The 13,969-nt window shown below is 34.5% G+C and overlaps 2 protein-coding genes across 3 annotated transcripts; both read left to right on the top strand.

The window, feature by feature from the left end:
• Positions 1-266: 266 nt before the first annotated feature.
• Positions 267-3,490, top strand: LOC129311634 (uncharacterized). 2 transcript variants are annotated; one of them, XM_054954020.1, is made up of 6 exons: positions 267-943; positions 1,218-1,254; positions 2,159-2,395; positions 2,489-2,527; positions 2,680-3,116; positions 3,271-3,490. In XM_054954020.1, the coding sequence occupies exons 1-6, from the start codon at positions 639-641 to the stop codon at positions 3,347-3,349; spliced, it is 1,134 nt and encodes a 377-aa protein (XP_054809995.1). In that variant the 5' UTR covers positions 267-638; the 3' UTR covers positions 3,350-3,490. The 2 variants fall into 2 exon arrangements, with proteins under 2 accessions (XP_054809995.1, XP_054809994.1); XM_054954019.1 differs by having other exon boundaries at positions 269-943; positions 2,489-2,536.
• A 3,210-nt stretch (positions 3,491-6,700) lies between these two features.
• LOC129311892 (heat shock protein 90-5, chloroplastic-like) lies at positions 6,701-13,483 on the top strand. The gene is given in 22 exon segments (XM_054954377.1): positions 6,701-7,079; positions 7,498-7,571; positions 7,733-7,782; positions 7,785-7,857; positions 7,942-8,035; positions 8,126-8,209; positions 8,320-8,463; positions 8,797-8,913; positions 9,595-9,642; positions 9,729-9,764; positions 9,766-9,810; positions 9,910-10,014; positions 10,092-10,128; positions 10,131-10,231; positions 11,386-11,478; positions 11,623-11,700; positions 11,784-12,038; positions 12,171-12,273; positions 12,368-12,542; positions 12,658-12,763; positions 12,863-12,952; positions 13,039-13,483. Coding segments are annotated over 22 exon segments (2,391 nt in total). The 5' UTR covers positions 6,701-6,803; the 3' UTR covers positions 13,246-13,483.
• The last annotated feature ends 486 nt before the right edge of the window (positions 13,484-13,969 follow it).

The following is a 13,969-nucleotide window of genomic DNA, read 5'->3' as shown; positions in this document are numbered from 1 at the left end:
ATCATAATAAAAAATTCAAAATATTTTTTTGAACAAAATAATAATAATAATAATAATATAATAATAATAATAATAATAATTTGATGCTTAAAACTTATTTAAACTTGAGCATCTTTCATTGGTTGTAAATTTTATCATATCTGAGTCTTCAAATCTGATTTTGCCTATAGTGGGAATCTGGTGTCTTTGCTTGTCTGAGATTCTTGTTTTAACTTTTTAAGGAATTATATCCATAACTGTTACACATTTAGGCCCCGGAAATCACTCTCTTCCCATAACAAAATTCCGACAAACATTCCTCCTACCTTGTCCCGTATGTCTCTCTCCCTAGAAAATGTTCAAAGCACAAATCTTTTTCTAGAGAACCAAACAAAAATCAAACTTATTCTGATTCTCCACGCTCCCTCTATCCCAATTTAACCTCTTTTGCTTTCCAAAACAAACTCTGTCACTCTCACTCTCACAACGACTCAAAGTACACTACCAGCCGACGCAGCGAAATTAAGAGCTTACTTACAGATTTCTGTTATCAGCCATGCAGGTCTCTTTGATTAGCCTCTTCTGAAAAACCACCAACTGTTCGACGATTGTGCTCTGTTTTTGGTGTAGCCTAGCTTCCATTCTCGTCGGTGAATGATATGGGGAATGCAACGTCGTCCATGGCAGCGAAATTCGCCTTCTTTCCTCCGGACCCGGCGTCGTATACTCTGTACGAGGATGAATCGAGCAAGAAGCTGAGGATGTCCGATGTGGCTTACCAGAGAGATGACGTTGACGTGATGAAGCTGGCCACTAAGAGAGGGAACGAGATTGTGGCTATGTTTGTGAAGAACCCGTCTGCTTCTTTAACTTTGCTTTACTCTCATGGCAATGCTGCTGATCTTGGCCAGATGTTTCACATTTTCACGGAGCTCAGTATTCACCTCGGTGTCAATCTCATGGGGTCTGTGATCTTTTCTTGCCTTTTGCTTACTTGAGTATTATGTTATGAGTTGGTATGATGTTTCATACACATTAAGAAATAAGACATGTTCAGATGGGATGAAATGAAATATCAGCTGAAATGGTGTCTCTTAAGACTATGAAGAGTCTTTAGCTCATTAAAGCCAAAAAGGATGATATATGGTTGTGTTGAAAACCTTTGTCTTCATTGTTTTCAGAAAATGAATATGTTGTCTCTGGTTCAAATCAGTGTGACATTTATTTCTGATATGTAGGTACGATTATTCTGGTTATGGACAATCTTCTGGAAAGGTATGTGGTGTGCCTCCTACTATCTGTTCTTATCCCAAAAGATTTTCCCCCTTTACTACGGAGTGTCAAATTGATCGAGCTCAGCAAGCCCAACATGCTGAAGCACGTGTGATTGGCTGAATATGCAGAAAGTCAAAAAGAGAGCATAATTTGATCTCACTTTTTTGAGCCTAGAGCCCTAAGGCCACATATATTGTAATTAAATATACTTTTTCATTTGGTGAAGAAAGCATTACCTATTTGTTTTACTGCAATTGGGACCAGCTGATTAAGGTAATCACATGTTTTGAGATAGGTTAAGATGGAAGCATTAACAATATATATGCATTTTAAAATTAGACTCGTGTTCCTATGTATCACACCATATGACGAGTAAGTCACATTGTTTATAACTTGTAACATGAAGGCCACAGACTATCTCTCTCTCTTTTCCGAAAAATACGGAAAAGAGTGACTTGGGGTGACAGAGTTTGCTAAAAAATATAACAATAATTGTTTTAAGACAGTGTCATGTTGCTGCTTAAACCGTCCGAGTTCATTGCAAATGGAAAATCAGCTCATTAGGCATGCCGAATGTATCACACTGTAAAGTAGTATTAACTAATAAAGTTGAAAGCGATGTGCATATTTATTTAAAAATGCACCCTACTTTGCTGTTTTCTTTTCTTTTCTGCTAAATGGCTAATTTGACTTGGGAGCACAGTATTATTACTCCGTCAATGACGCAATGAAACTATGGTTGGTAATTCAGTAAAGCAGTTCAGTACTCGAAATACTGAGCTCTTTTAGGTTGTTTCAAGCCACTACCTCAGAAGTTTCACATGCATGTTTTCGTAGAGCGTTATGGTACCTGGTTTTTGAAGAGAATGTCACACTAATTAGTTCCAACGTGTTTTGTTATTAGCCTAGTGAGCAGGACACTTATGCAGACATAGAAGCTGCTTACAGGTGCATTGAAGAGAGATATGGAGTGAAAGAAGAAGACACTATACTTTATGGTCAGTCCGTGGGAAGTGGACCTGCTCTGGAATTAGCTACACGTTTGCCTCGTTTGAGAGCTGTCATTCTTCACAGCCCAATATTGTCTGGTCTACGTGTCATGTATCCTGTTAAGAAAACATTCTGGTTCGACATTTACAAGGTTTCTCCCTCCACCTTCCATATAACTGAATTTTGAGACACTTGTTCATTTATTCATTCATTGAAATGCTAACTGGCTTACCTTCTCTTGCAGAATATTGACAAAATCCCACTGGTTAAGTGCCCAGTTCTGGTAATGCATGTGAGCATAACTTTCATCCTTCACAGCTGTTTATTTTTCATGATGAACTATTTTCATGTGATCATAAGTAATAATCTTCTTTAATGTTCAGCCAAATATTTTGACAACATAAGCTGATTGAAGTCCATGGGAATATTTTACAGGGAACAGAAGATGAGGTTGTTGATTTCTCCCATGGCAAGCAGCTCTGGGAACTCAGTAATGAGAAGTTTGAACCTTTATGGCTCCAAGGAGGAAATCATTGCAACCTAGAACTCTACCCGGAGTACTTGAGCCATCTTAAGAAATTTATATCAGCTGTAGAGAAAATGCCACGCGTACAGAGTGTTGACGCAGACAAGACAGACCAATTGAATCCTTCTTCGGGCTCCTTAGATCACAAAGATAAGGCCAGATCAAGCACTGACCACAGAGAGAAACCTAGAACTAGCACAGGGCAAAGAGAAAAGTCTAGGTTAAGTACAGAGAAGTCACGAACTAGTACCGACAAGCGAGAGAAATCGAGGAGGAGCATCGATCGCTTAGGGAAATCGAGGAACAGCACAGATCAGATAGAGAAAGCAAGAAACAGCTTTGATCGGTCTGTTCAAATCTCAACCATAACTCTTCCTGGATTTGTTTTGCCTTCTTAGGTTATTGCATGCACAACAAGGATGTTTTCATAAGACTAATGACTTGAACTTTCTGTTTACATTCACTTCATTGATTGTTGTGTGGTGTTTGTATGGCTGCAGGTTGGGAGACATGGTGAGATCTGTTGGAATGTGTACTAATGTGGACTGTTTGAAGCCAACTGCTGTTTCTGAGGCCTGAAGGATGTTCCAACCTTTGTAATTGGGATGTAAATTTGTTATCAAATTCCTCATTTGATTATTAGGCAAAAGTGTTGTTGGGCTGTCATGACAGAGAATATGGATGTTTCTAGCTTCATAACAACATTTCTTAATTGTTCAACTCTCATGTTTTTCATTCTTGCTCAAATGAGAATATCTCGTCTGCATTTTGGTAATTAAAAAAAGTGTGATTAGATGTCTCAACGAAAGGAGTTATGGTCACTCAAACACAAGATTTCATGTTGGGTGCTTAAATGTAAAAGTTGCTTTTGGGAGAATTATTTCATGTTGTTTGATTTCAGTTGGATATAATGATTATAAAATAATTAATTAATTAGTAGATTTTAATTATAATTGATTATGTTATAACACAATGTGTTTGGATACTGTTTTTTAAAATTAATTTTAACAGAATTAAAAATATTTGGATAATTTAATCAAAATTAATTTTTAACTATATAAATTATTATATAATTTAATTTTTAAATTTCAAATATCAATTTTTTAAAGATACAAAGTTTAAATTTTATTAAAAAAAAGGAAAAAGAATAGAGTTTGATTTTATGTTTATTAAATAATGTGCTTTTTTTAATTTTTTTTGGGCCTATCTTTGTACTTTTTCCTAATATTTTTGACAAATTTTTGGCAAAAAGCTTGTGAGAAAACGCGCATGTCTCATAATCAATTTTTGATATTTTTTACTATTTGATAAATTGGCTGAAAAAAATTAATTTTGGGGTTCAAAATCAATTTTTTCCCTTATTCAAGCAAGCACTCCATTTGGAACCCAAACTTGACTCAAAAATGAATTAGTGAGTGTTTAATGTGTGTCAAGATGGTTTGTCACAAAAAATTAAAAGAGTATGATATAATAGAATATGATTTTATTTAAGCTCTCTTTGTGTTTTTATGCTTATTTTCCCCCTTTTTTATGAAAATGCTATAAATTAAAATTTTGTTATCTAACATTGACATTGGACCAATGTCAATTGCAAGTATTGTGGATATTTTTAATAGTTTGCCTGCTAGTGGTTGATAATAACCGGGCCTAAAAACTCTTTTTTGCTGAAATCTTCTATTTTCTTTAAGCCTAACCCTGAAAAAAATATAATACCTGATATAAAAAGATAGTCTGCCAAGCCAAATCCTTATTAACGTCTCCAAGGATGGATGCTGCCATCCATTTGCCAACATAAAAGACTTTGGGGACACTATTGAAATTGAATTTTGATTTGATTTGAACTGACTTATTTATTTATTTATCCATTTAGAAGATGAAATAAGGTTTCACTGGTTGGAAAATTAATATGTGCTCAGCAAAAATGGAAGAAGAAAGGAAAACGAACCAATATTGTTTAGCAGTAAATTATTTAATTATTCATATTCTAGTTCACGTTGAATGCAAACATGTTTTTCTCTTGCATGACACCTCAACTTCTATTGTTTCATTGTGTTTTAAATAGGATTGTTTCAAATGAGAGGATACCCCATAGCAATAAAAATAAAAAAAATAAAAACCTCAAATCCTCGACTTCTATTTTTTTTTTTTTAAATTCTGATTAAAATTTTTATTTATTTTTTGTTACCCAAGATATCCTCATAGCTAGCAGTGAGACTAATCTCTTGAGGAATCTGAGCTCCATTTAATAATTGTGTTCTCTCAGATAATATTTTTCATACATACCTCTAAGAATTGAATCCTCAAAATGATGCTTAAGGGATTCAGACCTTTATCATCTGTACTACATCCACTTGGTTTTAGAAATTTTTGTTAATGAAGACAAAGTTAAAAAGATGGGCCAAGTTTATGAATTTATTATTGATTTTACTTGATTAATTTTATGTATTATTGGATGGATGAACTTCATTTGTTTTTTCAATTGAGCCGTGATATCAATTTGATTTTTTAAACTAAACTTTTAAATATATTGTTAGGCTAAAGAGTGGGAGGTTCAAATAAAACTGGCAATGATTAATGATTTTCTTGAATGAATCTCATTAGTCATATATTTTTTTTCCTCAATCAATATCATAATTCATGTGAGAACATTGTTAATGAATAATTTGTACATACCTTTATTATTATTAATGGATAATTGTGAATATTTTTGTAAGCATCTCTTCAAGCTCTTATACCTATTTGACTACCTTGATCTTAGTAAGCTCACTGATTTAAATACTTAACTCACCTAAATTTTTGTTAACAAATATAATCCCTCAAATGTAAGTCTCTACTCTCAGCTAACTTATTTGATGAAAATTTCATCTCCAAGATCAATATATCATCATAGTTTTATAAAATTTATATAAAAGTTTAAAAGTTATTAATTTATTCTCGAGCAAATGAAATTTTTTTTGAGCCAAAATGATTTTATAGTAAAAATTCAAAAATGATGATAATAACAAAATTAAATTTTATTAATGATTTAAAAAGAAGATGTTATATTTTTTATGTTATAATAATCTTAAAAATATTTTTACACATATAGTATAATTTATGTAGTACTTTTTATAATTCGAATTATATCATTTTTATTTTTTGTAAGATTTCCTAGAATAAAAATTAAAATTCAAAAATAACTTTATTAAATTTTGTTGACCAATGTATTAAAAATATTTGAGATATTTAATATTTTTCTATTTATATAAATTTAGATTGTAGAAATTGCATTAAATTATTAACAGTTGATAGTATTACTTCATTCGTTAAAAAAATATAAGATATTTTTTAAGAGTTATATATTAAAAAATATAAGGTATTTTTAGTTTTTTGATATATAATCATTACTTTTTTTAAAAAATCTCTATAAATAATAATTTTATATTTATTGCAAGGGTATTTAATGGAGATAAATATAAGAAAATAGGATTAATTAAAAAGTTAATAATTATTTTATTAAAAATAAAATTTAATTAAAAATATTTTATATTTTATATTTTTAGGAGTTATATGTTAAAAAATATAAAGGTATTTTTAGTTTTTTGATATATAATCATTATTTTTTTTTAAATGCCTTTATAAAATAATTTTATATTTATTGTAGAGTATTTAATAGAGATAAATATAAAAAAATAAAATTAATTAAAAATTTGATAATTATTTTTTAAAAATAAAATTTAATTAAAAATATTTTATATTTTTAAACGAGGGATATTTATTTTTCAATCTTTACGCTTTTATGCAATGCAAAATATAAGGAAAATGAAAAGGATACTGTGACGGCTGAATTGGCAGAATCTAAGCCTCACATTCCATCGCACGTAGCGCCAAACGAAGCCGGGTTCCTCAATACGGCTTGCTGTATTCTAGAATCATCCTTCATCTCCTAAAAGGCTAAAACCCTTGGAGGGGTTTTCCGCATTTCAGATATACATATACCACGAGTGATATCTGCTCCACCAACCTGCAACTCTCTCTCTCTCTCTCTGGCATAATGGCTCCTGTACTCAGCAGAAGCTTGGCTACTGCCTCTCTTGCTTCACTCCCCACTTCATCGCCCTTTTCACCCAGAAACAATCGAAGGGATTTGACTCTCAGAAGTGCTTTTTTACGTCCAACTAGTTTTTCTAGAAATGGCTTCTCTTCTGCTGGTTTGAAGTGGAAGCTCGAGAGAAGAAACAATAACATGGTTGTCCGGTGCGACGCCGCCATTGCAGAGAAAGAGGAGGCCACCGATGCTCCTGGTGAGAAGTTCGAATACCAAGCCGAGGTGGGTTTCTTTTAATTATTATTATTATTATAAGGGGGATTTGAGGGAAATGAAAATTTAGATATTATCAAAGTATCAAATGATTCATCATCTTTCTTAATTTCTTTGTCCCTTGAGATATACTGGAAGTCAACTACTGATTTTGTATTGCAAGTTTTAAACTTATATCCAACTTGAAACTTGTAATATACCATATGGGTGTACTTGGAATTGTGGAATTTGGCGGAAAATATTTTTCAAGGCTTAATTCGGCTCTATCTTTCCTGCTCACAACCTCACAAGTACACAATCTATGTCGGCTAGGTACTTGACATAGAAGGCGAATAGATTAAGATATTACAGACAAACACCCCGTTTGATTTTCACTTATGGGGTATATTTATTTTTGCTTTACTGAGGGGAATGAAATCATCTGCAGGTAAGTCGCCTACTGGACTTGATAGTTCACAGTCTGTATAGCCACAAGGAAGTTTTTCTTCGAGAACTTGTCAGGTGAGTACACGTCCATCCTATGTCCAAACATGCACTATAGTTGTAAAAAACTTGATATTTTAGCTTTCATGGAGAAGTGTTACTGCTTGGACTTTTGTAGTTCGTTGCTACTCCATTCTTACGCATGTACTTCCACGTGGTTATATTTTTGTTTTCTCCAGCAATGCAAGTGATGCCTTAGACAAGTTAAGATTCTTAAGTGTGACTGAACCTCGTTGCTTGGGGATGCTGGAGAGTTAGAGATACGCATCAAACCAGATCCAGACAATGGAACTATTACTATAACGTATGTTACTCTTCAATTTTATAGAACCTTTGATCTGATTATGTAAGCAGATTTATTTAAATTTTTTGTTGCTTGATATTGTAGAGATACTGGTATTGGGATGACTAAAGAAGAGCTTGTTGACTGTCTTGGAACTATAGCACAGAGTGGCACTTCAAAATTTTTGAAGGCACTTAAGGTAATTTATAGCCATCCATATATATCCATCAGTTGGATGCTGCTAAGCTTCAATCAACATGTTCGAATATATATTGTTTTAATCTTTCAGGAAAACAAGGATCTAGGAGCTGATAATGGTTTGATCGGACAATTTGGCGTTGGATTTTACTCTGCTTTTCTTGTTGCTGACAGGGTATGGTTAATTTCTCAATTGCATTTTCTTGCCTTAATTGATTGCTGTGATTTGAACTATCTTTGTTTCATGCCTTTAATGTTCTATGTTTGCATTCTAATGGCAAACAGGTGGTTGTTTCTACTAAGAGCCCAAGATCGGATAAGCAATATGTGTGGGAATCAGTGGCTGATAGTAGCTCTTATACAATAAGGGAAGAAACTGATCCAGAAAAGCTATTGCGCCGTGGTACTCAAATTACACTCTATCTTAGAGTACGTATCACTTCTTTAATTTACTTTGAGGGTGAGCATCTGTGCATGTAAATGAGGAATTTGCATCTTACATCCCAATGTATGCAGCATCTAACTTGTTCGTATGTTGTAAAGTTGAATCTAATGCAAAATATATGTAGTGGGGGGATCTTATATTCTTCTGAAAGGTAGCTTATCATGAATTTAGAACAATTTTTTCTCTGCGCTGTAGTTGTTTATATACTCTCTAATGAATGGGTGAACATGTTTTAGTAGTAATAACCTGTAAGATAGTATTTTTAATGTAGTCTATAATGATGCTGAATACTTTGAAATTCTTATTCTCTGGTGCAGGCAGATGACAAATATGAATTCTCAGAGCCAACCAGGATTCAGAATTTGGTGAAGAATTACTCTCAGTTTGTTTCCTTCCCCATCTATACATGGCAAGAAAAATCACGAACTGTGGAGGTAAGTGTGCTTCTTTCTATTGTCACATATTTCTGTTATCTTGCTGGTCTGGATATAATTTTTCATTATATGTGGCATAGCACATATCATTCACTAAGTTCTTTTATTTTTAATGAATGGAAGTCATCTTGCAGCAGTTAGTTTCTTGTCCTTTGTAAAGCATGAATGATGTACTTATTGGAATATTGGGAGTGATTTCCAGCAGCGGTGATGGTAAAAAATCATTAACCATAAGATTTTGTCTCCATTTTATAGCTAGTATTATGTTTTTTTTTTTTTTAAATGAAGGCTATCAAGGAGCATCATTTTCTTGTAAAGTTCATAATTTAGTCATGGTTTCCATTAGACAGTTGTTTGGATCCTCGTGTAACCTGTTACTACCTGCTGACCTCCTCTAGGAGGTCACTGAGGATCAGGCTAGATTGATGTTGAATGTGTAGGGTAATAAGAACTTGGATATGGTTGGTATTGGAGTCAAGGATATGTGACTGTGATATTAGAAGAATGTTTCTTTTAGAAATTTGTTTACACTTATGAATAAAGGGGGTGATCGTTTCTCCCTTTTTGTAAGTTATCTCCTTCCAATTGAATAGACACTCGGTTTCTGAGATATATGTTTTTAAGGAGTGGCAACTTGATTAGCTTTTCTTTGTCAGAATTTATTAATTCGAATATTAACAGGTGGAAGAAGAGGAAGAACCAAAAGAAGGGGAAGAACCTCAACCTGAGGTAATTATTGCAGTTTTTTTTTTTATGCAGGCATTGTGCTTGCTTTTCTCATGCATCACCAAATCTGTTGCTGCTCTTGTTACCAGGCTGAGAAAAAGAAGGTAAAGAAGACTAAAACTGAAGAAGTATTGGGACTGGGAATTAACCAATGAAACAAAGCCACTGTGGGTGAGTTTGTGCTATATTTTCTGCGAGTCCTTAGGACATTTTTCTTTTCCTCTAGTTATAGTGCATCTCTTATTGATCACCTTTTGCCACTGTTTATAGATGCGGAATCCAAAGGATCTTCAAAAGGATGAGTATCATGAATTCTACAAGAAGACTTTCAATGAGTTTGTAGAACCACTTGCATATACTCACTTCACTACTGAGGTAGGATGATGATTGTGGCTATCCTCAAACAGATCAAGTTCTAAGGAGTTATTTAACAAGATTTTAAATCTTTGCAGGGTGAGGTTGAGTTTAGAAGTATTCTCTATGTGCCGGGTATGGGCCTCTTAACAATGAAGAAGTAATAAATCCTAAAACAAAGAATATACGCCTGTATGTGAAGCGTGTGTTTATATCAGATGATTTTGATGGTGAGCTGGTAAGTTTACTGTAGAGGCTTTGGAGGAATTTTATCTTTCATATAATGACATTTTTGCTTCTGCTGTTAAATTCTCATGTATTATGCTTCCTTTGGTTATTTATTGTTTCGTGACTCATTTTTTTCTGAGTCAGGAGCATTATATTGTTGCATATGTATAACAAAATCCTATTATTCCTTCAAAATAGAGTGGTTTACACGTTGAATTGCATTGATCTGGCCTGGCTTGTGAGACAAGAAAGCAGAGCATAAGACAGAAGTTTAAGTCATTCAATTCTTTTTCAAAGCAAATTGAAAGCACCCGATATTTTGCTTTTAGAAGCTGACACCTGATCAATATAAGATAAGACAAAGAATTTTAAATCATTGAATTCTCTTTCAAAGCAAATTGAGAGTATCTGATATTGCGCTTCTTGAAGCAGATGCCTCTTCAATCTAATGCTACATGCTAGCATCAAACTCCTCATTTACATCGAACTAATGTAAACTGTGGAAGGGAAATCTTGAATTCAGAAAAATTCCTAATTGAACTGAATTCTGAAATTGACATGCTTACTGGTGTCTGATTCTAGGAGCATTGCTGACCTGCACTTCTGTTTTGTTATAGTCCTGTCTTGGTTCTTAGCATTCTTATTTAATTGAGTTAGTCTTTTACTATGTAGAGCTTACATCTGGAAAATCTCATCATGTCCTGGAATTTAGTATTTGGCAGTTTTTGAATTGGGAAATGCTTGTGGTTATTAAATAATTGCAATCAATTAAACTAGTGAATTTAATGACATTGATGTCTTTATAATAATTTTATATGTTGATTTATTTTTTAAAAAAAAGAATAATGCGACATGTTTGCTTATATATGACTGTGATTGTGCATGCTAGGAAGATGAATCATTGCTTGGATATTACTCAGCAATGTAGGCATTTAACTATCCAACTACTAGCTATAATTTTATGGAACGATGGTTTATCTGGAAGTGTAGATGCTTTTAATTGCATGTCATGGAAGTTTGCCTGTCTTGAGATGCCATCTTCATAGATGAAATCACTATAATATCTAATGCACGTGACGTCTGTGCCATTCAATGCTACTTTCTCCTATGATCCATCTAGGGTATTTTAAGGTAAATCTTCAATCTCATTGTTTTGTTGTGCAGTTTCCACGGTACTTGAGCTTTGTAAAAGGTGTGTTAGATTCAGATGACCTTCCTCTTAATGTTTCCCGAGAAATCCTCCAAGAAAGCAGAATTGTAAGAATTCTTTTTATTTTTCTTTGGACTTCAGACTCTTTCCATAATTTGAACCTGAAGGAAGGATTTCCTTAATGATGAGACAACATCTATGCATTTTCCCTGGTTTCTAAAATGTTTAGTTCCAATAAATTATAATTTCAGGTAAGAATAATGAGAAAAAGACTCGTTAGGAAGACATTTGACATGATTCAAGATATCGCTGATGGCGAAAACAAAGAGGTTGGCTGCCATAAACTCCATTATCTAATTTTCAGTATGAAGTGAGAATCCTTTACAATTGATGTGATGGCTTGTGATTCCAGGACTACAAGAAATTTTGGGAGAACTTTGGTAGATTCCTCAAGTTAGGATGTGTTGAAGACTCTGGAAATCATAAGCGCATAACACCACTGTTGCGATTTTACACTTCGAAAAGTGAGGAGGAGCTGAAAAGCTTAGATGATTATGTTGAAAACATGGGTGAAAACCAGAAGGCTATCTATTACCTGGCAACAGACAGCTTGAAAAGTGCCAAGACTGCTCCGTTTCTGGAGAAATTAGTACAGAAAGATATTGAGGTACATTATGCTTGCATTCTATGCTTGATATATAAAGTTGAATGTAATTGATATTAGCTTTAGATTCGTACTCTGCTCTTCAGCTTTCAGTTTGTTTACTCTTTAATATGTGCTGGGCCTCTCTTTTTGTAGGTTCTTTATTTGATTGAACCGATTGATGAGGTTGCCATTCAGAACCTTCAGACATACAAGGAAAAGAAATTTGTTGATATCAGCAAGGAAGATCTAGAACTGGGTATGTGCGATTTTCTACGTGGAGTGCTATTTCACTCCCTGTGAATGGATATTTGGTTAGTGATACACATCCAATCTAATGTTTTTGAAATCAGGTGATGAGGATGAGGTGAAAGAGAGGGAAACAAAGCAAGAATACAATCTGCTTTGTGATTGGATAAAACAACAGCTTGGTGATAAGGTGGCAAAAGTTCAGGTCTCGAAGCGTTTGAGTTCATCTCCCTGTGTGCTTGTATCTGGCAAGTTCGGATGGTCTGCAAATATGGAGAGGTTGCTCATTCCATCTGTGGCTTTTCAAGCCAGGACATGTTCCATGATCTCAAGCACTTCATCATGTACTTTTGTATTGCCATGCTCATGCCATATGTCATTCCCTTTCTGGCAGATTGATGAAGGCACAAGCTCTTGGAGACACTGCTAGTTTGGAGTTCATGAGGGGCAGGAGAATATTGGAGGTTAATCCAGATCATCCCATTATCAAAGACTTGAATGTAAGACCATTTAAGGCAATGCTGTTAATTTATAACTGAATTTATTCGTGGCCTTGACATGTCTTGTTGACTATTTTTGTACTCTTTTTCCCCTCTCAGGCTGCCTGCAGGAATGCACCTGACAGCAGTGATGCCAAGAGAGCCGTTGACCTCTTATATGACACTGCATTGATCTCCAGTGGATTTTCGGTACCGACAATTTAGCTGCTGTTTTTCTTTGCCTTTGTTACTGAGAGATTGGCAGTTTACTAACATTATTTCTCTAAATGGTGCAGCCTGACAGCCCAGCTGAGTTGGGAAATAAGATTTATGAAATGATGGCGCTGGCCTTGGGAGGAAGATGGGGTAGATCAGATGAGGAGACAGGGACAGAAGCATCTGTTGAAGCTGATGTGAGCACAGGCGAATCGGTAGAGGCTGAAGTTGTCGAGCCTTTTGAAGTGAGACATGAGAATGAGAATGATCCTTGGACAACCGATTAGGTGCATCAACAAATTTTTGGCTGGAGTATTGTTTGAGGAAATCAATAATAATGGACAAGTTAAAACCAAAAAAAAAAAAGACTGGGATAGTGTGCTTACAGATTTTTGTTCCCGGGAATTGTAAATTCCGTCAAGGAATATATGCGATATGGCTTTTTCCGAGAGTCTCTTGTTGATGCACTTTTGTTACCTTGATTGGACCAAAGTAAGCAATATACAGGTCATAGAAGGTTCTCTACCTTAGGATTGGTTACAATAATGATCAAGATTCAGGAACGGGTAAAGAGGCACGAGTTTACCAGTTTGTCCATTTGGCTGGAGCTGGCATGATTACATATGAAAGCCCATTCCTTTTAAAAGAACGGGAATGGTGATATGATTCTGGGCTCTGGCCTTGTAAGGCGTGGTATATTGACAAAAATACCTTTCAAAATTTGCCTCGAAGCTCTGGTCCGGAGTGTTGAGCGCAAACCTGTTTCTTGTGGGTAAGATATGCAGTGAAGCAAAATTCAGGATAAAGGCGATGAAATGAAGGGTTTTTAAAGTTGAACCAGGTTGAGCTTTTATGATTCCTAGTGATTCCCCTACAAACCTTCCACTTGCCCAACATGCTTACTAGATTAATGCTGGACAAATTAACACACTAAATGCGCTCTCTTATTCAAACGAAAGACATTTCTGATCAATTTCACGACAAGTAGGTGTGGGCAATAGAGTCGTCTGC

Source organism: Prosopis cineraria, unplaced genomic scaffold (genome assembly GCF_029017545.1).
Source record: "Prosopis cineraria cultivar Desert tree isolate PC_DT_omini unplaced genomic scaffold, ASM2901754v1 PC5, whole genome shotgun sequence".
In the NCBI taxonomy this organism is placed as follows: domain Eukaryota; kingdom Viridiplantae; phylum Streptophyta; class Magnoliopsida; order Fabales; family Fabaceae; genus Prosopis; species Prosopis cineraria.
This window is presented reverse-complemented; position numbering and strand designations above follow the sequence as displayed.

Excerpts from the sequence above, each read along its gene's own strand:
- LOC129311634 (XM_054954019.1), top strand. The coding sequence starts at position 639 with ATGGGGAATGCAACGTCGTCCATGGCAGCGAAATTCGCCTTCTTTCCT. Across the intron at positions 944-1,217 it reads CTCGGTGTCAATCTCATGGG|GTACGATTATTCTGGTTATG; the intron begins GTCTGTGATCTT and ends TCTGATATGTAG. Across the intron at positions 2,537-2,679 it reads GCCCAGTTCTGGTAATGCAT|GGAACAGAAGATGAGGTTGT; the intron begins GTGAGCATAACT and ends AATATTTTACAG.